The sequence below is a fragment of the Brachyhypopomus gauderio genome, chromosome 14, assembly GCF_052324685.1.
Source record: "Brachyhypopomus gauderio isolate BG-103 chromosome 14, BGAUD_0.2, whole genome shotgun sequence".
Taxonomy (NCBI): domain Eukaryota; kingdom Metazoa; phylum Chordata; class Actinopteri; order Gymnotiformes; family Hypopomidae; genus Brachyhypopomus; species Brachyhypopomus gauderio.
This window is the reverse complement of record NC_135224.1, coordinates 22,165,453-22,189,639: the sequence shown is the minus strand read 5'-3', so window position 1 is coordinate 22,189,639 and position 24,187 is coordinate 22,165,453. Positions and strand designations below refer to the sequence as shown.

At 45.8% G+C, this 24,187-nt stretch overlaps 1 protein-coding gene and 1 long non-coding RNA gene across 4 annotated transcripts in view; both read right to left on the bottom strand.

Moving 5' to 3' along the window:
• LOC143475334 (uncharacterized) overlaps positions 1-1,322 on the bottom strand; it is a 53,109-nt gene extending 51,787 nt beyond the window's left edge. Inside the window, exon 1 of the long non-coding RNA XR_013121001.1 lies at positions 1,189-1,322. This is a non-coding gene — a long non-coding RNA (uncharacterized LOC143475334). The remainder of the gene's footprint in view (positions 1-1,188) is intronic.
• A 4,943-nt stretch (positions 1,323-6,265) lies between these two features.
• dipk2aa (divergent protein kinase domain 2Aa) lies at positions 6,266-21,573 on the bottom strand. Of its 3 annotated transcripts, none has more exons than XM_076972596.1 (4): positions 21,383-21,573; positions 15,703-16,576; positions 10,401-10,704; positions 6,266-7,945 (listed from the first exon to the last, which is right to left on the bottom strand). In XM_076972596.1, exons 2-4 carry the CDS (start codon positions 16,354-16,356, stop codon positions 7,605-7,607), a joined length of 1,299 nt encoding a protein of 432 aa, XP_076828711.1. In that variant the 5' UTR covers positions 16,357-16,576; positions 21,383-21,573; the 3' UTR covers positions 6,266-7,604. The 3 variants fall into 3 exon arrangements, with proteins under 3 accessions (XP_076828711.1, XP_076828710.1, XP_076828712.1); XM_076972595.1 differs by having other exon boundaries at positions 21,287-21,572; XM_076972597.1 differs by lacking the exon at positions 21,383-21,573 and adding an exon at positions 19,442-19,462.
• Between the last annotated feature and the right edge of the window lie 2,614 nt (positions 21,574-24,187).

Here is a 24,187-nt window from a genome sequence, read left to right as displayed (position 1 = left end):
CAGACGCATTTCTTCATATGCACAGAGAGCTTTTAGCGTCAGTTTGTCAGAAAGAGCCCAGTTGTTTGATTTAGAATTACTATACGGAAAGCCAGATTTGTGATCTTTTGACTGGTCTCATGAGAAATTCTTGTATTCAAAACTTGAACTTGACACATGCAAATCCAAGCTAATGCTGGAGAGAGGGCTCGCGATTAGCATCAAAAGAAAGCGCGCCAAGCGATACTCTGTTTGTCTGTCGTGTGCTGCGCTCCACTGATCTTTTACTGATCTTCATCAGGCCGAAATGTTGATCAAAAGGGGACGTTAGAGCCGCCTCATGTTTTAGTTGGCTCGATACGGTGCTCCTGGTGCGGAACTCGGTCCGAAAGCACAAGGCGTTCTCTATTGATTCCCTCACAGTGATGAGCAGCGGATGGCAGTTCGGAGCGCCCCGTGCCTGAGTCAGCACGTCAATGCGTTTGATCTGAACAGGCCCCTCTAGTTCCTCATTCTGCTCCTTTAATAATGACAGTAAGGAAACACACACACACACACACACACACACACACACACACACACAGTCTACTACAACGGCGGGAAACCGTTTCAGCAGATTGCGCATGAGTGCTTAAAAGCTTTGAATAAAACCTTGCCATTTGTTACCTGAAATGTAGAGACATTCTTCAAATACACTGGAAGAATTTATATTTTCCATATGACGAGCATCTTGGAAAGAGCACGTCGTTAAAAGCAGAAATGGCAATATCGCTAAGTGTCACGGAGCGTGCGCGTGCGTGACCCACGTTTGTCAGAAAGGCTTTCTGTGTGTGGCAAGACGTACTGGAGCTCGATGTATGTAATGAGGTAACCCGATGCACAATTTCTTTAACTTCGTTTAAAGCCTATATAGCAACGCAAATAAGATGTTAGTACTACGGCAGTTCTCTTTGTGGCCTACGTCTTCATCTCACATGGTGGCTCACTTCCTTAAATCGATCTCCTCACCACATAACCAACACACTTCTGAAACAGCACCAGAAGTGGTACAAATTGCACAAAACACTACCTACTTAAAAATGCCTACCCCACAGTCAGTTGAACCCAGCTGGACTGAGAGAGAAGTTACAGCAATGTGTCAATTGTAACATGAACACAGTGCAGACCATCCTACATCCGTAAATAACTTGTGTTTCACTTTGTACTTACCTTGTTCATTCCTTGCGCTAAGCTAAGCTAGTGTTTCATCTCAGTCAGTCATGAACCAACAGATTTGCAATGGATGCAGAGTAGAAGAATGTTTTCTTTACAAACCCAGAAGTGGTTTTAGAGCTCGTTTAAGCCCTGACAAAAAATACTGCATAAAGAAATGAAGTCAAATCACCCCTGTGCACCTATGAAAATATTTTCTGGTGTGACAAGCCCAGGCATGAATATTACACCACAGAAACAAAACTGCAAAGAACAGGTAATGTCACAACTTAGGACTTTGTCTTCTAATTGCACAACAGCCCACATCACTGACACTTTGACTGTCAAACAGCACAAAACTGTGTAGCAATGTGTAGCAAAGTTACTGTAATAAGAAACCCCACGATGGAACATCTCTCCAACCAGAATGTTCATGGATTCTCAGGGTCATGGCTACTACACCCACATACACTTTTGTCTTGTAACCTTTTCCCAGACTATTCTGGTTTTGTTCTAATAAGCTATAATGCTGTTTGCAGCATTGAGAAACAAAACAGGATAAAATGATGCCAGCTCTGTGATACGGGGTTTGTGGATGTATCCCCCCCCAGGTTGGTTTTCCTTATGGGACCACAAAGTTTCTCCAGCATCTTCCACTGAAAGGTCCATGCACACATGACCTGGTAATAGATGCAGGTCACCAACACACTTGAGTGAAGCCATAAAGCTCAGCTCACTCCAGCATTGAGTGCACTTACAGTTTCCCCCCCAGGCAAGACACAGACTCCCCGGCTAGGCTGTGATCTCATCTGTGAGCGGCATCCTTGGGTAAAAACTAAAGCAAAGGCAAAGGGCATCTGGGGATTCAAGGAGCTCTTTACTCAGTTAAGAACAAAGTCCAAGGAGCCAAACGGTCCCCGAGACGGCAGCTCTGCAGGAGAACCACGTCACTGGCCTCGCCGCAGTCTGCAGACACGCAAATCATTCGGAATAGGCAGCCCTCAAGTTTCAGTGGTGCAGCAACGTATTTAGTAAAACTGAAAAAAAAACAGAAGGGTGGAGAGATTTTCTGTTGGGGCAGAAAAATATGAACCTTTAAAATGTACATTCGCAAATCAGTTTCAGCAACTTGAACGATACTTCCTTTAGGTCTGGTCAGAAGGTTCAGATCTACAATGGGCCAGAATCATGGTGCACAAGGATCACTTCCACCGTGGCAGCCACCATTATTAAAGGTAGAGGGGGTAATAAACTGTGACTAATGGATGACTGGTTCACTCATGAGCCTTGACCATATCCTCCAGGGCCTCAGGAATGCTGTTGCATCCAGGCTGAAAGGGCCTGTGAGCCTGTGATAACGTAATTGTAGGGAGCGAGGTGCGTTCAGCTTTCTCACTTTAGTATGGAGCTGTGGTAGCACGCGTTGCAGATTCTTCTAGAGGTGACAGAGTTTTGTCGGTCATTCTTCAAAGCCCTTCTTTCTTCTTTTGGGAGCATTGGTGCGGTGGTGTTAGACACCCTCCCAAGCATTTGCCTAGGTCAGCCAGGGGTGAGGGAACCTGGAGCAGCTTGGTGCTTCCATAGCGCACCGGGAGACAAAGCACTGCAGAGATCCCCAGCAGAGCCGTGTGGGTGGTCGCGTGTGGAACACATATTTTCCACAACCTTCCGGAAGCATACAGGAGGCCATAGGTGTGGGTGGTACCTAGACTGGCCGACCTATGCTGAAGCACTGAGGAATGACTGTGGCGTTTCTATTATCTCAGGCTGGCTGAGACAGTGTTTAATGGATGACCCACCAACTAACAGCCCATAAATCTAAAACAGCCAGAGACCTGTCAAAGAACTCAGCTAGCATATAGATAAAATCTTTGTTGGATTCTAAGTTGGAGAGACAGTAAGAAGGCCTGTGGTACTGTATCCCCCAAACACAACCCTGCCACCCCACCGTCCCGTCCCAAACCGCCACCCCCACCATGGGAGTCACCAATGAATCATCAGGAGGCGCTTTTGAAAGGAAAGGTGTCCTCTGGGTCTCCATTCACACGAGTCAGCCACTATTCCACTATCCATGACTGCATAGGTGCAAATACCCAGCTACTCAGTGCTTAACCTACTTCCCCCAAGCCCCAAAGGGAGTGAAACTACCTGCTCATTACACGGCCCCGTCACTGGCAGAGTTCTCGTGCGGCCCCATGAAGCCTTTTAGTCAGCGGTGGCCCTGCCGTTTACCAATTTTCACTCCGACAAAACGACATTTGGACGGCCACAGCGAGTGCCGAAACGCTGCTCTTTGCGGACAAGAATTGGACAGGGATCGCTCCGTGTTTATAGCGTGCTCTGTGAGGCGATGCCTTCTCAAAGGCTCGACAGCACTTGCAAAATAGCGGCGTGCGAGTGCCGCAGTTTGAAAGTTTGTGGTGCCAAGGCAAAACTAAAAAACGTGAATAAATAAATAAGCTAACCTGGCAATTATCAGGTGTAATTGCTTTAGCATGCGAGACAGTGTCGCTGAATCTCTGCTGTGTCCATTTACTTCTGTACTGTCTCCCTCTAACTGCCCATTTATAAATATGGTGTCATATACTGAATAATTGGTATTCTGCACTTGTGCATTATACATAGACTATCCTATGATGCACTGTGTGCAAATTGGCCTTTTGGCACATTGCTGTAAGTTCTCAGCCACTCAAACTCCCTATTCTGCTTATAGCTTGAGCGCCCTAAAGAGGACCATACCTCACTGCAAAATGTTTTTCTTCTTAGAGAAAACTGAAACTCTAGAGGAGGGATTTCAAGGACAAGACTAATGTGACGGCTTGGGCCCGAGTTGTGTGATGGAATGTTATTTTTGTCAGCTACGACTACTGACGGCGAGGCGGTCAGCCAGGCCTAGCCTGCTCAAACGCGCACACTCCCTCTCTCTTCCTCACACACACACACACACACATCTATATCTATATATATAAACAGAACTGTAATCATGGTGCCAGCTTGGCTTTAAGAGCCCCTGGGGGGAGTAGACAGTACCCTCCCTCTTACTCTCAGGTCAATAGTAATTACATCCTCTGCACGTTTCTCCGAGACAGCCATGCTCACCATGAGAGTAACGGGGGCACAGATGTTCCTCCGCTGGGTTGGTTTTCCAAGCGCCCTTCCTTTCTTTAACCTCTGTGTCTATGGCCATTTCACATGATGAGACACACACACAGGTATGGAGACAGAGGGGGTGTGTGTGTGTGGGAAAGGGGGTTAGGGGTCATACTCGTACAAGACATCAGCTGATGGAGGATATGGAACAGCTCTGAAGCTCTGATGTTATCAGTCAGAGTGAGCATGCCATTTAGGTTGCAATCATCAAAACTTTTCCTGTGCCACAATTGCCCATAAGAAACCACTTCGGGGAAAATGTGGTGGATCCATTTCTACCATTTTGCAGCCAGTGTCTTCCTCTCGTCTCCCCTCACTTCCTCTGCTAGGCCGAAGAAGGAAAATAACAAACAAACCCAAACACAGTCATAGCGTCCGTCATAAAACATGAACATGCAGTTCCTCACGGAACCAGCTGACATCGATCATATTTTCCCCATCGTAACCAGCCAAATGTGGCAATGGGGCCTGGCAAAAATCCTCCAGTTAGAATCAGAGCCTTTTTTTCCTGACCCGTTTGAGTCAGCCAAATATTACTTCATTAGCTCATTTAAATGCGACGATTGTGCAAGTGCCTAAAATTTCCAGACTGATGCGGGGGGGGGGGGGGGGGGGGGGGGGGGGGGGGGGGGTAAATTAATGTTTCGCGTGTGCCTCAAATCCAAATCCTAAGCTCTGCCCATCAGTAGCCAAACATTTACTCTCTACCTACTCCTTTCAGCTTTCCGTGGACTGCTGAGTCTTTAGATAATTTGTGTACACACGGCTTGGTGACCCCTCGAGTCTTAAAACAGATGGTGACTGTGGCATGGACCGTGTCCAGCATTACAGGGAATAGAGCCGAGCTCGGGAACACTGTTGAAGTCTGCCCTTTCTCGCACTCCTTCCTGTAATCTAAATCAGGCTGGAATGGCACCTCCAGCCTAAGTAAGACGACGAACAGACGCAGGTAAGCTGATAGCCGATAGCTGCATTCAGCTTAAGGCAGAGGTGTCAGGAGAACAAGCATAGGCTCATAAACCACTTATAAAAACACCTGAAAAAAAAACACCAGCTTAGCTGACTGATCCTGAATTTTAAAAACTAGAAAAAACAATAACACACATAGCAACACGCTAACTGGCGACAGCCATCATGCAGGACTTGAACCCCCCCCCCTTTAAAACTTCCCTTTAACGACCCTCAAGGATCAATTTAAATAAATGGTTCCTTGCGATTCTATGTCTCCTGTTTCACTACCAAACGTCCTCCAAGACCGGGGAAAACTAAAACTACAGTCGTAGCACGGAACTGGCCTGCCGCAACACTGCAAGGCCTGCAACAGGGGAAATGAAATCTATATTTAGGTGGCATGGGTGAATGTGTTTAACTTTAGCCCAGAGTCTCCCCATTCATCACCACAGAACTCTGCAAGGGAGGCAATTCGAGGCTCAGCTAAAGCCCCCACTATTATGAATAATGTGCTGTAACCAAGTCATAAATACACACTTTGAGGTTATTGACTAATAACGTAAAATCAAAGCAGCATTTCTCGTCACCAGACACTCGCAAGTTCCATCTGTTAGACTGGATCAATGGCGAGTGAGTCAAATCTACTTCAACACACAGGTGTACATATTTACCTTTAGCCTAAGCGATGTAAGGGACATCTTTAACACCGCGCAGTTAGCTTAAAGGCAGCCCTCAAAACGGGGCCCCATATGAACGCTCCATGATCCGTACAGTGTGTGCAAAGACGCCTTATCCCCTTTCTTAGGCCCCCGCCGTAAGATGTGTGTGTTGGCGGTTCTCCAGGGGAAGGGAAAATCTATATGGAGTCGCACGCGTCACACACACACACACACACACACACACACACTTTTTAATGCTACAAAATCCTTATTCAATAGCACTTGGTTTTGCAAAGTATCAAAATCGAACACAATGAATGAACGACACCTTTGGCAAGTATAGATATACTTTAATATACTTTTAAGTTTTTATCCAGTTGTAAATACAACTTTCAGACTGGAAGGCACAGTACGACCAGACTACTGAATAGTCTCGAACAAAGGGACACTGGCAGAGAGCAACGGAGCACATGTAATACGAACGGACAGAGCCACGCAGACCGCCACACACAGCGAGGGAAGAACACACAAAACGGGGACAAATAACACCAGGGTTTGAAACGGGTGGTTAATTACGTAGCTCATGACCTGAATCCAACTTATAACTTCATAACAATGAAACAGATCACAAGTTTCCAGGTGATGGAGGGGAAAACTAAAATCACCACATTATTATAATTTTTTCTGAAGCATGTTAATGAGAACTCTAAAATAACTGATGACCTTTGACACATAGTGCAATTTGTCTCTGTAAACCCAATGCTTCTTTTGTAGTGCAAGTTTAACTTGACAAAACAGGACAGTACACGCATGGACATCCAAGCTGTGTTGGTCCAAACAATGAAAAAATGATGCATGACTAAAAACTGGTTAGATGTGAAAGCGTTTGGAAAGAGGGTTGTGCTTCCCTTTAGACAGATAATGCCAGAATGATTCAAAACAAACTAAAACCGAACCAAATAATCAGTTAGTCTTTGGTATCTGATCTTGCATACGTCGCAGTTTCCTTATTCAGTTTATGCACGTTTTCATACCATTTTCGCACACAAGGCCCAATACTTAGACACCACCGCCTGTGATTGACATTTCATTTAAGCAGTCGGCGTCTTAATTACAGTAATAGAAAACTGAGCAGATGTCCAACAGGAGATGAGAAATTTGAGCAAACATCCTTTCAATACTGAACAAGGACCCCCCCCCACCACCACCCCCCCCATTGATGTGGGATAATAAATCTTACAAGAAGAAACTGAAACTTGAGCATATCACTTGAACATGGGCCTATGGTTTAGGGTCATACCACTGCATAAGCCTCTATAAATTAAGCATGAAGCTCATTAGTGGGTCCTGATAGTGACCCAGACACGGGCTGACTGTATCTCTCTCCTGGTGTTGCCTTTACGGCTAATAAGGCTTGCACACTAGCCTCGGTTCAAAAGTATCATACACATTCTTGTTCTCCCTCACACGCACCCCCCACGCACCCGTACACACGTGCACTGTTCCTGCTTGCGGTCTTCAGTCATCCAGTCCATTCAAGCAGGCCCATATGCAATTAGTCTGGGTCCGGGCCTCCGGGAGCCCATTGGCCAGTGCTGGCTGCCACTTTGAACAAGGTGGAGTTCATGTCGGGGGCAGCAGGGGCGATCCGCGCCCCCGCCTCTTCCCTGGGTACTACCTCTCCGCGCTGGCCTCGTCCACCAGCCGCGCCAGGTGCTCCCGCAGCTCCCTGGCCGCCTGGAAGCGGCCGAAGCGTTTGCGCGGCCGGGCGCACTCGTCCAGCAGGGCGGCGAGGCGGCCCTCGGCGGCCACGTCGGGGGGCGGGTCGTGGAGCAGGCCGCCCGTGGTGCCTCGCCAGGCAGCGCCACGCCACAACAGGTTCTGGCAGACGGCGTAGTAGTTGTGGTCGACGGTGACCCGCGAGCAGAGGGACTCCTTGGAGAAGGAGAGGCACGCCTCCTTATCGCAGTCCTCGTAGCGGCTCTCGTACCACACGTCGTAGTTCTCCGGCTTGTCTGAGGAGGAACGGACAAACGCACACAGTGAGCATGCGAGTCTCGGTAAACCTTCATCATTAGCCGTTTTTCACCTTAATTGTGGCGCTAGCCATGTTTACAAAATCCAGCTATACAGAAATAAAATCAACATTTTTATTTTGAAGAGTAAAGCGCGGTGATGCGGGAATGAATTCTTTATACTGATGCATTTCATGATTGCAATATGAAATATCTGGAAACACATTGGTGAACCCTTAGGACCAGAAGCCCACATTTTAAACGAAAATGTCTTGGTTTAGATTCTCATATCTTTAATGAGCTGACAGAGCTCATTTACATATTTGGACCCTTTGTCATAAACCTGGCCATTACAATTACAGTAATCAATGACTGATATATCGATTAACCATCCTGAGGAGCAGACCCGTATCAGAAGTTCCTCCAAACAGTTAACACTGTGCTGTTGGCAAGGTATGCCCGTCTCCGTCAATATAGCCAGACCATCAACAGCTCTCTGACAGCTCTGGGACTCCAGCTACAGACGCAGAGCAACGCGCCAGAGCAGCCACGGCCGGCTTAAGCAGCAATGACAATTCATCAGCACATCTACATTCGGGCATATGGGGGCATGGCGGACGGAAGATCCACTTTCCAGGTCATCCGACACAACTCGATTGCGTGCCAATAACTAATTAGAGAAAATGAAGTCACCACACTGCCAATCACCCTCCGGGGAGCCAATTATGAGCAGAACCAGAGGAGGCAATGGGGTACAGCCATTCAGAATCTCACACACACACACACACACACACACACACACACACACACACACACACACACACACACACACACACACACACACACACACACACACACACACACAATATACTATTCCACAGTGCCAGGCGAAGGGGTACGATTTGGCGAAGGAGACATCATCCAGACTCATGAATTGCAAAGTATGTGCATGTGTCGGGGTTTTTAGGGGCTGTTTTAAAGTCCACAACTTTGTAGCTGTAACAAAAGTAAAGAGACACAACAATAATGGGACCAGCAATGACGTGCCATGCCCAGGGGACGCAGGGGGACTGGAGTTCAAAGTCTAAGTGTGTATACAGGTGTTTGTCCATACGAGCGTGTGTGTGCCCAGCATGCATGGTCCATGGAGAGCAAACTGCAAACTCAAAGCTTCACTTCTCCTTCCTAATGGAATCATAGTATAATTAGTTTCCAACAAACATATTATAGACTCAGCCAACACTAAAGCATTTTGGGTTTGGAATAACATGCATATTACAATCAAGGCTCAGCACACTGAAACATTCATTTACAAATGGATCTAGCCATCATTAACATGACTTAATTAGGTATCTGAAAAGACGAACAGCTTGTGAAAGACTAATTAGCTCAACTCATTGGCCTTCACTAAACCAAAAAACTCCACAGACTCCAACTCCGACCGAGTTCACGGCTCGTCAAATGTGCGCAGTGCACATTCGGCCAAAAGAGTAGAATTTACTGAATTAACATCTCTCAAGTGCAACAGTTGGCACATCGGCCACCGAAAAGATTCTTTTTCTTTAGCTTGCTTTGTTTGTAGAGCCCTTTTTGCATAAAGTCACAATGTACCCAGGCAGTTCATTATTTGAATCTTTGTTCATTTGGAAAAAAAATGAAGAAACACAAAAACGTATCGGCTCTCAGACTAAGCCTACAGTACTCTTGTTCTATTCATTATAGGCTGCACATTATTCTAAAGGTTACTGCACAAACCATCGTCCCACAACCATCGTCCCCACTACCACCAACCCCATCTGCTAGTCCAGATGGGGTTCTCAAAAGGAGCATACCTCCTTGTTGCACCGCATGCCAACTCACCAGCCTCCAGCTTATGGGCCAGCATCTCCGGCCCAAGGCCCGTGACACCAACAGACCTGCTAGTAGTTCCCTTCACACTATATCGGAATGAAAGCAGAATCAAGAACATTCTGGAAGCAGCAACCTCCATTTGTGCCATGTCGGAATGAACACCACTGCTTCTTTTCCAGGTAACTGCATTTCATTCAGGAGATGTTCTGAAGAAGCTCAAGACAGCAGCACAGGAGAGGATGAAGAGATTTTTACTAGAGCTTGAGGCGTTTAGAGAGAAGGGTTTTCACCAGACACTGCCAGACTGGAGTCACATCGTGGGAAACATCAACAGAACCCTCACATGTAGATGAAAAGATGACGGGCCAAAGGCTGAGGCAGAACGGTAGGCCTGCTGACCTCCAGGTCCGAAACTGGGTCAGAACATTCAAAGCCGAACAAGAAACTAATCCTTACTGCACCGTAGTTCACCGTAGTATAATTCATTCTATGCATGGATGCCAAGAAGGTGTGTGAAAAGAAAGAAAGTAGTTCCACAACAACAAAAAAAAGTGTTATGACCATGACATCATCATCATCATCATCATCATCATCATAGACTCACTTTGCTTGATCAGCCTCTTGTCTGCCACGATAACGTTCTCGGCGTCCACGACGATGACCTTGCCGTCGCGGGGGCCCACGGCGAAGTTGTCGAAGCTGACGTCGAGCAGGTAGAGGGCGAAGTCAAAGTCGTTGTTGGTGAGCTGCTCAGCGATGTCCATCAGCTGCTTGGCCAGGTCCACGCGCTTCGCCCACGGTGCGTTGTAGAAGCTCCACAGCTCCTCGCCCACGTAGTTCACCGCCACCATCCGACCACAGGCACCCAGGTACTTGGCGAACGGCCATCCCTCGTCTGAGGGGAACGTCTGTGGGGATGTAACGTGAGGAAGAGAGGAGGGGTGGATGGTTGGAGGGAGGAGGGAGGGGGCGTTGGTTAGATAGGGGTTAGATTTCCCCAACACACTCCCCTGTACATATTTTTTTCACAGAGGCTTTTATTTTCCCCACACAGTAAACACACAAGGATGTACAAAGAGGACAGAAATGCATAACAACTGAAGTGTGCTTTTAAAAAAAAGTAAAAACCATCAATTCTCAACTCACACTTCGGTTCACATTAGCCTTAAAATCCACAGTGTTCCACAACAATAAACTGAAGGATGAGAAGTCATTCAGCTTCACTGGGCATTGAATACCTAGATGTTTGTCTCATTAGGCCTACATGTTCTTTCCAACCCTGCAGAAGGTTCCTGCAAAAAGGTTTCTACAGGGCTACAATCAGAATACGAACGCAATAATTATAATGTTCCTAAGATTTGACCTTTTGTGAAAGGAATGTGTGCACAGTTCTCCCATTTTAGACGCAATGGTTTACAGTACAGCAACTACAGTAGCCATAAATTTCAGCTTAAGTGCTGGCGATATCAAGTTTTCCCCCCATTTCAAGAAGGGTCATTAAAATTGGATGCACGACTATTAAACTTTAATCGGGCGGATCAAATGTTCCATCACACCAAATGGATGGAGGACGAGGTGGTGCCGTTGCCAATCACCAACAGCATCCATCAGGGGGTTCCTCCTTTGTCCGGCCTGGACCAAACGCAGAATCTTCATGATGCTAGCCAGCTTCCTAGATGGACCTGGCGTTGCGTGCGAGATAAGACTGAGATGTCACCTGGCCAACAGGCGCCCTCTTTACATCAAACATGTTGTTAACCGGATTATATAACATGGGCTATTTGAATTACACGCTTCTTCAGAAGGTTGTTTCACTCTGTACATACTGGTGCACTTTTGTTATGAGGAGGAGGGGAGGGGGGGGGGGGCTTCTAATTTGACCCAATTTGTACAAGTGCCAGTATCCAGGGATCTTGGCTCAATTCCAAGATGGAGCTTTTCTTTCTAAACGCTGGAGGGAGGAATGAGAAAAAAAGGGGGGGAGGGAGTGTGAGAGTCTGCAGAGAGAAAGTAATTCAGCGTTGATTCAGAGATTTCAAATACTCATTTGCCATTTAGCCCCCCTTTCACTCTCTGGAAAGTTGCTCCCGGTGTTTAGTCACAGAGAATGTCACAAGCACAGCTTGTGTGTAGAACTTGCCACATGAAAGGGTTGTAAAATGCAGCTTAAAAAAAAAAAAAACCCCAAAACCCCACACTTCCTTTTCTAGTTCAGCTTCCTAACCCAGGCACTCTAGACATGACAGCTGCAGAATTAGACCCCCCCCCCCAGCCCATTATTCAACTCATCTTATCCCATATCCGTATCATGTGTTTAAACTTATTAATTTTCTACCTCTAAATGAAACACATTTACAAGAACCTGAAAGCCTCAGACAAAAACGTTTTGTCGGCTTCCTGTTAAGAACGGTCCCTTATTAGAACGGTGGCGAGGACCAACCCTGCGTGCTCGACAGGTTTGCCACTGAGGTTGCGGCTGTCGTGGTGAGCCTAGAGGCTCTGCGTCTCTCGACGCGTTAGTGCGGCTCAGTCACAGACGGCCCCTGCTTCTGCCACAGAGCCAGGCTCCGCCACACACGAGCACGCGACCTTCAAGCTGTGGTGACCTTGGCCTCCCCGAGGAATCAGATTCATGAACAGAACTCGCACTCCACTGTCCCGTTTCTGTCGGGAGCGGCCGCGCAGGGGTGGGGAGCGTCGGCCATGCTGGGAGGGAAACCGGTCGAGTCCGAAGCAACCGGTCCGACGACCGGTCAGACTTCAATTAAGAGCCGGGCTCTGACATTCTGAACCATACCACCATGGGAAATTTGAGGGGGTATTGAAACAAACTGGAGACAGAGAGAAATAAGAAGCCCAGAATGAGCCGTGTGTGGAGGTTAGCCACAAAGCAAGGCACCGAGGAGGAAAGTCCTATCTCCAAGTCTCATTTCAAACCAGGGCAGAAATTCTAACCCGGTCCCTTTGCGAACATGGTTTGCACACGTGCGTGTCTGCACATGTGCCCCCTGTACCGACCACGTGACTCGGTGCGTAGGCGGATTTCGAGTGAAAGGCTGAAACAAGCAAAGGCGGAGATGCAGCCTCGACCAGCCTGGTAACGTGCAGCGTCTCCTGGGGACCACGTGTCCGCCACCCCACCCACCGACCCACGTGTCCGCCACCCCAGGACCAGCTCACACACTTCAGTCACTACGTCGGACTCTCAAAGCCTATGAGGCTGTTAGGAGAACAATCCGGCAAGGTTAGAGGCAGAGGGGTTAGAAGGTTATTTGAGCAGATGTTGGCGACAAACTGCACACAATTTCTTTCTCTTGTGCGAACTTCTGAAACTTTTGCAAACGTTCATTCCATGAAGTTGGTTTGAAATTATTTCACAGCAAAATTGCTTACTTTTCACTTTATTAGGAAAATTTATTTATTTATTGCTCATGATTCATTCATTCTCTTATTCTGCAGTTGGTGAATGTCAGGTATTTCCAGAACTCTTAGGGCAAGTAATGGTGCCGCTCGTGGGTAGGAAATCTTTCACACGGCTACTCAGCAACAGCTAAAATGTACGCTCTGACTAAGTGAGGACTTAAAGTGGGGTTATAAAACTCGTTACCACAGGTCCCATGGCCACTGTATAGAAAAGGCGCAGATAGGAGAACGAGGGAGGTTTGGTGCCAGTGCAACAACAAACTCACAATTTTTAGTTTGATTCCAGCGACCGGCCCTCCCACAGCATCTCATAAGTGGTGCCTTGTTAAACAGGAGGAGACGTCTCATGGCGACCGTGGCTCTGTTTCAGCTCCGGACTGCCGAGCCACAAAAGCATCCGTGCCGAACTCATCCTCGTTAGCCCAATTACAGCGAGCAGGACGTGTCAGATTCGGAGGGGTTTTCGAAGTGTGCCCAGGGCAGCGGAGCCCCATAATGCCATCACTGTCAGGTGAGAACAGCAAATGGGGGTGGGGGTTGTGTGCTAGCTTAATAGATGCCTTGATAGATGCCACTCCTGGGGAGGGGGGGGGCATGCTAGTGCTATTCTCAGCCTGGCTGAGCAGATGGACCATGCTCTCAACAGAGCAAGGAAGCACAAATAACACGGTCGCAAAGTCCAGAGCATTTTCCAGGGGACATGCCGTCTCCCCGATAATGGCAGGCTAGGGGGACCAAACCAAGCTTGCGACCTTTTTTCAGGAGACGGGGCGGAAAGAAATTAAGAGGGGCTCACAAATGCGCCGGGAGCACGCACTTTCCTCGTCCGTGGGTGCGCGCGGAACCCGCAGAGGGGGAACCGCCGGCCCCCACCGCTCAAGAGCTGCTCCACTAGCGCCGGTCGGCTAAAAATACCCGGACCGAAATCTCTGGAAACGAGCGGTACAGGGAACCGTGCTGTGGGGAGAACAAGAGGCAGGCATGCTACCACATTTCAGCATCAAAGCTCGACAGAGCCCAGCAACAGGATACAGGAGCGGAGACAGACCGACGAGCCGCGTGGTTTCTCCGTCTGGGCCTTTCTGGAGGTGGCATCTTGAGGGCAGCCTTTGCCATGTCCCAGGAGTTCCTACGTCTAGGCAAACTGGAATATCTTGCTTTTCTTAGCTCCGCAGGGGGAACGAAGATGAATGACTTAAAGCACGGATCTGCTGTCTTCAGCACGATGTCTTCACATCCTCCCAGCAAAGGCAAGGAGGAACAATCACTCTTGAAGATCATGGACAATCTAATCAATAGACTGCAAGTCCATTCATTAGTGACTTCCGATGCAGGGCAACGGACATCTCATTATGATTATGGAACTGACAGAGGTGGTCAGGCAAAGGGCTAAATTGTACAAAGCTAATTAAACTGTATAGATCATGCTCCATAGAGGACTCACGCTGCCTTTGGCATGCAGAGCACCTGACATGTTTCAGACAGACAGAATAAATGGAGATCAGAACAGATCCTGGCTGTCCTCAGAGACATTCATGTTTGTCCCTTCAACAACACAGGTCAGTCACAAAATAAACAAACGGATTAGACTCGGTAGAGACCGGCAAAGCACAGATGAGGGACGCCATGGATTGAAATAAGACAGAAGATGCACACAGCAAAACAAGTGGAACACTCATAGATTTCCAGACTAACTCCTACTGTGTTCATTCTCTGATTAATATACTTCATGTTTTGTGGCTAAAGTAATCCCTTAGGACATGCAGCCAGTTGGCCCAAACAGAGGAAGCTCTCCGTAAACACCAGCAAACACGGACTATTTAGAACTCTCAAGCCATTACACAAAAAATGTAAAGATTCAAATATGCAAAGGTTTAGACTGTTAATCCCTTCAAAGTCTGGTATTAACTGGTATTGCTGCATTTGTCACTTGAAATTATATGTAGGGTTTTGCCTCAAAAGAAAGAGAGGAAGAAAGTTCTCCAAGGCCATTAAATTACAGAGAAGCACTATAAGGAACAGATAAAGATAATCTAAGAGACACACAGATTAGCCTACAAACATTATAGACTTCATTTACCCAAGCAACAGCCCTCTTGTTTATCCAGTAAATCCCAGACTAGCAATGTTAATTAGCTTTTGCTAATAATAGTTTAATAGTATAGACAATTAACCTGAACAGTTACTTTGGTTAAAGGCCAATTTTTGCTAATTAATGCCAATTTGAGCTGTGCACTAGGCTCACATATTGCAGACTTATTCTGCTACTTTTACTGGGATAAAGCATGTTTTTCCAATTAGGTGAGAATATGAGGCAACTCCAGTCCTCAAATTAAGGTCACACAGGACTTTACGCCATGCGTGTGTGAGGACTGGGGTTCAGGAGTTAATTACCCGAGAGATACCGAGAGAACTGGAGCGGGTTCACCCTGCCTAGCGAATCGCTAACAACGACACAAAGGAATGACCCAACACGCCCATACCTGTAGCACTAGAGGTTCGGGGTTGAATGCAAGCGTCATCAGCAGCTGCATCCTCTCAGTGTCCTTGAGGTTCTTCAGGAGGAAGCTTCCGGAGTCCTTGGTCTCCGCGTACCTCCTGACCACCCTGTCTAGAAGCCTCTGGGAAGGGCAGTGCACCATGTCCGACCATCCCTCTACCGCTTCGGGCGTGAGCAGCCTCACGTCACCGTTGAGCCGGGCGAACTCGGTCTTGTACATGCCCTGGACGAGATCGCAGCGCGGCCTTCCCGTGGACCTCTTGCAGATCTTCTGGTCGATCTCGGTGAGCTCCTGGTTGGAGCCTAGACGCTTGAGCACCACCCGGCGCGTCCCCTCCCTGGGCTCGCCGTACTGGGCGAAGTAGACGTTCTTCACGTTGAAGAAGTCCAGCAGGCGCACGCGCCCCCACGTCTCGAAGGTCACCTGGCCGTTCATGAACTTGCGACACCAGCTGGTGCCGAAGCAGGCCGGGCACTTGTTGAGGCCGAGGAAACGGCGGTCGGCGAGCTCGTTCCTCTGGAAGGAGGCGAGAAGGTTGTGGGTGTTGAGGAGCAGCGTGACGAACAGCGCGGCGGCAAACAGGAACTTGCCGCAGCGGTAGACGCGGGCGAACTTCAGCGAAAGGAGACGCAGCATGCTGACTGAAAGCAGCGTCGAGGACGCTCACGGCAGCTCAAGTCTTCCTCTTCCTGGTCACGTGCCTCATTATTGACTCCGGTCACTCAGAGCGGTCCATGCTTACAGTGAGGCCGGCGGGCCCTGCCATGAGGCTCTGTCCCCATACCGGAGCAATTAGGTCCCCTTAGATCAGAGTCACGCTTCTGTGTCCAACATCTTCCCCAGGAGTCTTGTCCACCTTAAAAAGGAAAACAAATAAAGTAGGTCAAATACTCTGGGTAAAAACCCTCAGATGACTGGGAAAATCACACATCACACAGCAGGGTCTGCACACCCACTGAGCTACGTCCCAGACATCTCTCGTTTGACAGAACGGACGTCTAAGCAGCAATGAGATAAAGCTCATTACGAGAAAATTAGGCCGCATCCATCTTATTGGAGCAAAAAAATAAAAAAACAACAGTGACAAATGACACTGCTATAAGCAGGAACGCAGAGAAGAAGACACAATTTAGATGGGGGCATTCGGTTTACAGGCCAAAACTCACCCACATACTTCCACACCCAACGTGGTTAAACAAAACCACTACTCCATACAACTAGTCGCTAGAAACTATATTGGACTGATAAAGACTTTCATGAAGATAAAAAGAAAGCCAGAAACATTTAGAATATGGGAAGGCAGGTTATGAACACTATATATATATTGATTACACCAATATTTGTGAAACAAATCTACATTTACACAAATGCTGTCATTTACGCATGCTAGCCAATACAGTAGGGTTAGATTTCAAGATACCATTGAACTAAAACACTGCTGAAATACAGAACGGTCCCTGAACCGACTGAAGTGTGAAATAAGTATAAGCTACTATAACTATAAGCTCTATACCAGACAATGATAAGTGCAACAACAAACAGCATCAAACAATACAATACAAGAGTTTCAGTTACCCAACAGGAGTATGAATTTAATGGATGTAGGATCAATGGTCATTTAAAGAGTCCCTAAATATGGCCTTCAGTCTGCTTTGGAAGTCTGCTGTCTGGACAGTAAGTGGAAGTTTGTTACATCATCTGGGAGCCAGGACTGAATAACACCAAAACAATAATAAAGAATAAAATACTACACAAAAATGTTTAGTGTAGACATATATTATGAATAAAGTTATTTAAAAACTACCAAATGAAACACCACAAGAGATAGGGGACTTGTGCAGCAACTTTTAATTGAGGAAGACTTTGTCTTGGGTCTAATGACATGTCAAACACTTGCAGCTGAAGACGTTTCCTTTAAAAACCTACAAAAGGCAGAGCAGCAAGCCAAGAAAATGACTACCGGCTCCAACACGGTGGCCTTTATCGCTATGCCCTCCTTTATTTTAAGACTTCAATAAATTCAGCTGAGTCAATGCATAAAGCCGCCTTGCAAATCTCACTTGAATGATCCTTCAAAATTAAATTTAATTGGGCACAATAATTAGGGAGATAACAAAAACCCAAGGATATTAGGATGTGTTCCAAGAGCAATTCGATAAGACCGGACAATAGCCTACATATCTCGTTCTTGTCCGGACTTCAGAAACAAGAAAATGTAATTACTTTAAATTGATTGAGAGCGCTTTTGTTCCCCGCTCATAACCATTTACGCATGCTTCAAAGAGACTTTACACATCTTCACATTAGTCCTACACTCCAACTAGAATTGTTCACATCCATATGAGTCATCAATCATTTTTTCTTCACACCTCTTAGTTTCCCTTCAGAAACCGTTAACCCTTTAAAAGGAGAATAAGATGTATTTACGTGCATTTTGGTCGCCGGTAGGCTTTCCTGCTTTCTAGCAGCTTGCTTGCCGCACGCCTAGTTACGACTTCCAACAAAGGTGAAGAGCTGCTTCCAACAGGCGCTCAGCTCAAACGAAGAAAAGCAAAGAGCTGCGTCCAACAGGCGCTCAGCTCAAACAAAGAAAAGAGAAGAGCTGCATCCAACAGGCGCTCAGCTCAAACGAAGAAAAGCAAAGAGCTGCGTCCAACAGGCGCTCAGCTCAAACGAAGAAAAGCTAAGAGCTGCGTCCAACAGGCGCTCAGCTCAAACGAAGAAAAGCTAAGAGCTGCGTCCAACAGGCGCTCAGCTCAAACGAAGAAAAGCTAAGAGCTGCGTCCAACAGGCGCTCAGCTCAAACGAAGAAAAGCTAAGAGCTGCGTCCAACAGGCGCTCAGCTCAAATGAAGAAAATCTAAGAGCTGCGTCCAACAGGCGCTCAGCTCAAATGAAGAAAAGGTAAGAGCTGCATCCAACAGGCGCTCAGCTCAAATGAAGAAAAGGTAAGAGCTGCATCCAACAGGCGCTCAGCTCAAATGAAGAAAAGCTAAGAGCTGCATCCAACAGACGCTCAGCTCAAATGAAGAAAAGCTAAGAGCTGCATCCAACAGGCGCTCAGCTCAAATGAAGAAAAGGTAAGAGCTGCATCCAACAGGCGCTCAGCTCAAATGAAGAAAACGTAAGAGCTGCATCCAACAGGCGCTCAGCTCAAATGAAGAAAAGCTAAGAGCTGCGTTCAAAAGGCACTCAGCTCAAAGCCGGGGTGGCTGCATGTGGGCCAGCACGTGCCCTACGCCAGCAGCAGTTTTGCTGCAAAACTGAATACCTAAATGCTTAAGGGATAACGAAAATGATAGACAAACTGAACGAGCGACTCCAGGTGAGCGGGTTCAGACATGCTAACTGGGTCCATATTAAACGAAGCGTTCCTCAGGGACAACGTCAGTACTCGAGTTCCAAGGACGCATTTCCCAGCAGGCCACAATGTGCATTATTTTGACAACGGTAGCAGATTTCATATATGCCTCCATCTGTATCGCACAACATCTACACAACACAGTACATCCACCCACTGTGCCGTCCCTGCTCACCTGAAGGTTAAAGTTATTAAATTAAAAGAAATTAAATTAAGCAGCGTAGGCCTACGCAATACATGCCAGGAGATTTACTTAGATCATTAAGGTCCAAGTAAGGCCCCTTATTTTAGGAGAAGTCGATCCGGTAAGTTCCAATGTGTCCGAAACAGGGAAAAGACTGAATAAGGCAACGTTACGCACAGTTTTCTGACTCTGGGTGTGATCAATTTTAGTACATGTTATTCAAGTCCCCTCCACGGATCACTTCATTTGTTGGACACTTGCTGTTCAACACATTCTCAAAACACGCACCGACTGCAGTTTTAAGGTGCAACATGCCCAGGTGATAATACTGCCAAGAAATCAAGGCTGTATTCAATTTAACCGAGCAAAATATACACATAACTAAATTAGTAACGTAACGTGCACCGGGCAACACCCTGGGTTTGTCATGCCAGCCTTAAGTCTCTTGGAACAACCCAGGACACAATAAAAAGAAAAAAATGGGCTTTTAATCAGAGTTGAAAGACAAATAACACGCCCACCTTCATGAACTCAGGAAAGAGTTCAAATACTTAAAGCAAAGTCTGTGCAAAAAAAAAAAAAAAAAACACAAATGCACAGCCAACCTCCAATAACGCCACATCATAAATAAACTTCCATTACGGACTCTCGTTGCAGTTCGAGGCCAGAAATCTAGGACTTCAACCAAAGGTGCAAAAACACCTCTGTGGTACCTAAAGCAGTGCAAGAGTGTGGTTGGCAAACGGTGGGTGCGTTCATGCTGACTAATCAGAACCGGGTTCACTAACGCTCCAGACAAAAGCTGGCCACAAAAACGGAGAAGTAGTCTCACACCCAGGACTGCCAGCTTCAAAAGCCCACGGTGGTCTATTACGATTCGGTTCAACAAACCCAGACACGGCGAACTACAGAGACAACTGAGGAAAACTTTGCTCGATTTTTTTGTCCTCGTTGAGGAAACAGCCGTTCAGAGGTGAGACCCCGCCGAGGAAACAAACGGAACCAGCACAGATGGAGGTTAAGGAGCCCGAACCAACGTTTTAAGCAGCTTGTGCAATGCAAAATATACCAAATGCAAAATGTGGCTTCATAAAAGCACAACAGGTAAACACAGGTGATCTACCCCCAATACCGCAGCTCTGTGCCAGATATGCTACAATAATGGACTTTTAACGATCTGCTGGACGGAAATGTACCGAACATGTTTTCTTAACAGGTAAACTTTGTACATACTTGTTTCTTTGTACAACACTAGGTCGAGCCTTGGACTAAAACATTGTCAGAGGTGATTCTGCAACTAACTTTCCTGTTAATTTAGGTTCAGGACTAATCTTTGGATCAGAAACTGGCCCTTGAAGTTCTGTGAAACCGGACGGTTCTTGTTGACATGCAGGCTGCCCCAATTTACGCGCTCAGATCTACGATTCTCAAACTGTTTCTGTCCAGAAGCAAATGGTCCATCACAAATGACGGACTTTGATGAATAACGTCGATTACCATCAGTGCAAAAAATCGGGGACAACTTTGAACGTTGGCGATTAAAGTGTGTAAAGCAGGAAATAATTAGACCGAGCAGGTCGTGCAACTGTAGTAAAGACTGGCGGGGCAGAACCGAAATCTCTCTGATATACATCATTAGAACCTAACTGTCTAAGAAGACGTGTGAAACATAGAAAATAACACTAAACCGCCCACAAACTGGTAGTACCTGCGGAAAAAAGTTTAACATTAAAACTTAGTACAGTGAACAGATTGCAAAGGATTAAAATAAATCAAACTAACACGTCGCACACGAAAACGTTTCGTCTTCTCACCTGTAAACTCTCCAACATACTAACATAACAGTTCGTTTACCAGAAGTTACACGATTATCTGTTTAAGAATGGTTGAGTTAATCGATTAAATAAAGAACCTAAACAATTTTATTTTGGTGTGTAAAGTACGTTACACGTTTGCACATATATTCTATTGTTTATTTTTTAAACAGCAAATATTACAAGAAATGTAATTATCCATACACACCTGATAGAAGTCGTCTTGTAAAAGTACGGGTTCTGGTTTTATGGGCTCGCCTGTAGAGGAAGCATTTAAATGGATTTATGAACTCCCTTCTCTCACCGTGAGACCAACGTGTCCATGTATCCGTCCTCACTACAGCGTTCCCGTCACTTTATTCCACTGGATTAATCCGGTCGCATAAAGATCATTTTGTCGCTTGCCTAATCCAAGCGCAATCTTGCCAAGCGTTCAAGCTGCTACACAAAAGATCGGACTTCTCTGCTCAAGCTTCGTATTTACGACCCCTTTGATGCCTTTACGTTACTGGTTACTAGGTGATAGGGCTTTAACTCCTCCCCTCACATACCACCCGTTCACGCCCCTTGCCCGTAATTATCCAACAGAAATTTTACAGGAACATTGCGATAAAATTTGTATTTATCAAGTATACAAAAGTAAGGAAAGAACTATGCATTATTTTATCTATGATTTTCAATTGCCAATAATAGTATATTCACCAAAGCGTTCAGTTTGTCAGAATGACAAACAAGTTTAAAAATGTATTATAACGCCTAGAGAAGGTCTTTAGTGACTAGGCTATTCCGTATATTTCTAAGCAAATTAGGAAAAAACTATATATATAAAACACTATATAATATATATATATATATATATATATATATATATATATTAAGTTTTATAGTGTTTTTATACTTAAACTTCAATGTATAAAAAATAGTAGCGTTAAGTATAAAATCATTAGCTGAATGTATGGACTTACAAAATGCAAAATGAAGCCTGATCAAGATCCATTTAAAACATTGTTTATTTTGATATTAATAAAACATATAGAATGTACAGCTTTTAACAGATGTATAAAATTTTATATTGCATATTCAATTCAAATGAACTCAAATCAATCCACGGGGTCTGGCGTGCGCGTTACCGCGTTTGTATTATGGCGCCCTCTAGTGGAGGCCGCTATAGAGCACCCACAAGTCTTGAAATAATTTTCAAATGTTCATGTCCTCGTGAAGAAGGATATTTAGAAAGTAGGTTATGTGAACTAACCAAAAAGAAAGCTGGAGGTGTATGGCTTAATGAAGTAGCACAAAATAGATGTTTTACACTTATCCAGGACGCCCAACGTCCCAACCAAGTCCAACTGCTCCTAGTCGCTCTGCCAGAAGCCTGAACGCTGAAACCGTGTGTAAAAAAAGTGTCACAGATCAAATTAAAACAACAATACCTCCGACTTTACGAGACACGGGGGACCCGGGTGAGCCTATTACATGGATTTCTGTATCTAAAGGACAGTCATTAGGCTGACAGTGCAAATGGACATAGGCAGCAATGATGAGCATATTGTCACTTTATCGAGTCCATTAGCACGGCCAGACACTAGAGAGCTGAGTGCAGCTACAGAGCCCAATTCATTCTAATACAGAGAGACATTTAGTGCTGCAGTTACACCCCCGTTTACATTGTAACTTCTGGTATTAAGAAAATGGTTTCTCCTAAATGCAGTATAAGCAGTACTTTCCCAAGGTTGCTCTATATAAAAGAAACCGTGCTCTTTGCGCTGAAGACAGAAGGACTCGTCGGGACTGCAGTGTGAATGCTGATGTGATGTAGCCTGAGTCAGGACAGATACCCGATAAAGCATGTTCAATGACCCGGACTTCTACAGGCAGTTTTGAGCTTGTTAATAAGCCGTGGCTAAACAGAAGTGTGTATTATTGCTACTCTCAGGGTTGCCACACTTTCGTACCTGTGTTAAAGAGTACATCAAGCTAACACGTGACCAACTGCAAGCATTGAGTAGTTAAGAATAAGTTGCCTTTACTCATGATTTTGCCCAGAAGCTGATATCCAGCATGCCGAGAACTGTAGAAGTCTTAAACACGAAGGGTCAACACTCTAAATATTAAGTCTATGTTTAAAGTGAATGTATTTGTCAATAAAAAATTGAATGTAAGGAATTCTTATAATTACATAATAATTCTTATGTACTTCATTATACCACATAAACATCTGACAAAAAGTTCTACAACAACTTTTGCCCACGAGTGTATAGCTACTCAGGTGCTACTCAAGTTCTACTCAGGTGCTACTCAAGTTCTACTCAGGTGCTACTCAAGTTCTACTCAGGTGCTACTCAAGTTCTACTCAAGTTCTACTCAGGTGCTACTCACCTGCAGACGGGAGCACGCGCCTCCGAACCGCTCGGCCACATTGACCGTTGCCAGGGCAACAAATGAAGGAACAATAATATCATTCAGTGCCACCTTTGCATAGCGGTCAAGTAAGAATGACGTCTTTTTATGAATAGCAATAAATCTTTATATAAATCTTTTATCTTCTTCTTCCTGACGAATTGCCTTCCCTATCAGCTGACCGCAGTCCAGATGACTACGCAGACCTGCCTAGACTTTGCATGTATGTGGGGGTATCTAGAACACACAAGTTCGTGCACTGTATCCCCTGCTTGCCTACAGAAGACAATGTCAGATATGATTCTCATCATCAGGGCTATGCCACTCATTTACAAGGACTTGTCATTTAGAGCTTTAAACCTGAAGCCACTGCCCCAGTCTGTATGTAATGTACTCCGTAGTGGTTTGTTGGCAGTGGTTGGTTAGCACTGAACATGCTTATATGCACTGAGACTTTCAAAACGTTGAAAGAAGTATATATAATATTCATTCTCATTGAATTAAATTTTCAGTAATACAGTAGGTGTTGATTCAGAGGTGAGAAACATTTAGGTTCATAATTTCCCAGCACGACTACATCATTAAACAAAGTGAGTTAAGACAATGTTGTCCAATGAAAATGTGCAGGAAATTCCACGTTGTGTACAGCAGGGGGCAGCAAAGGGCCTCATTACAAACCTCATTCTGACTAATTTATTCAGGAGCAGTA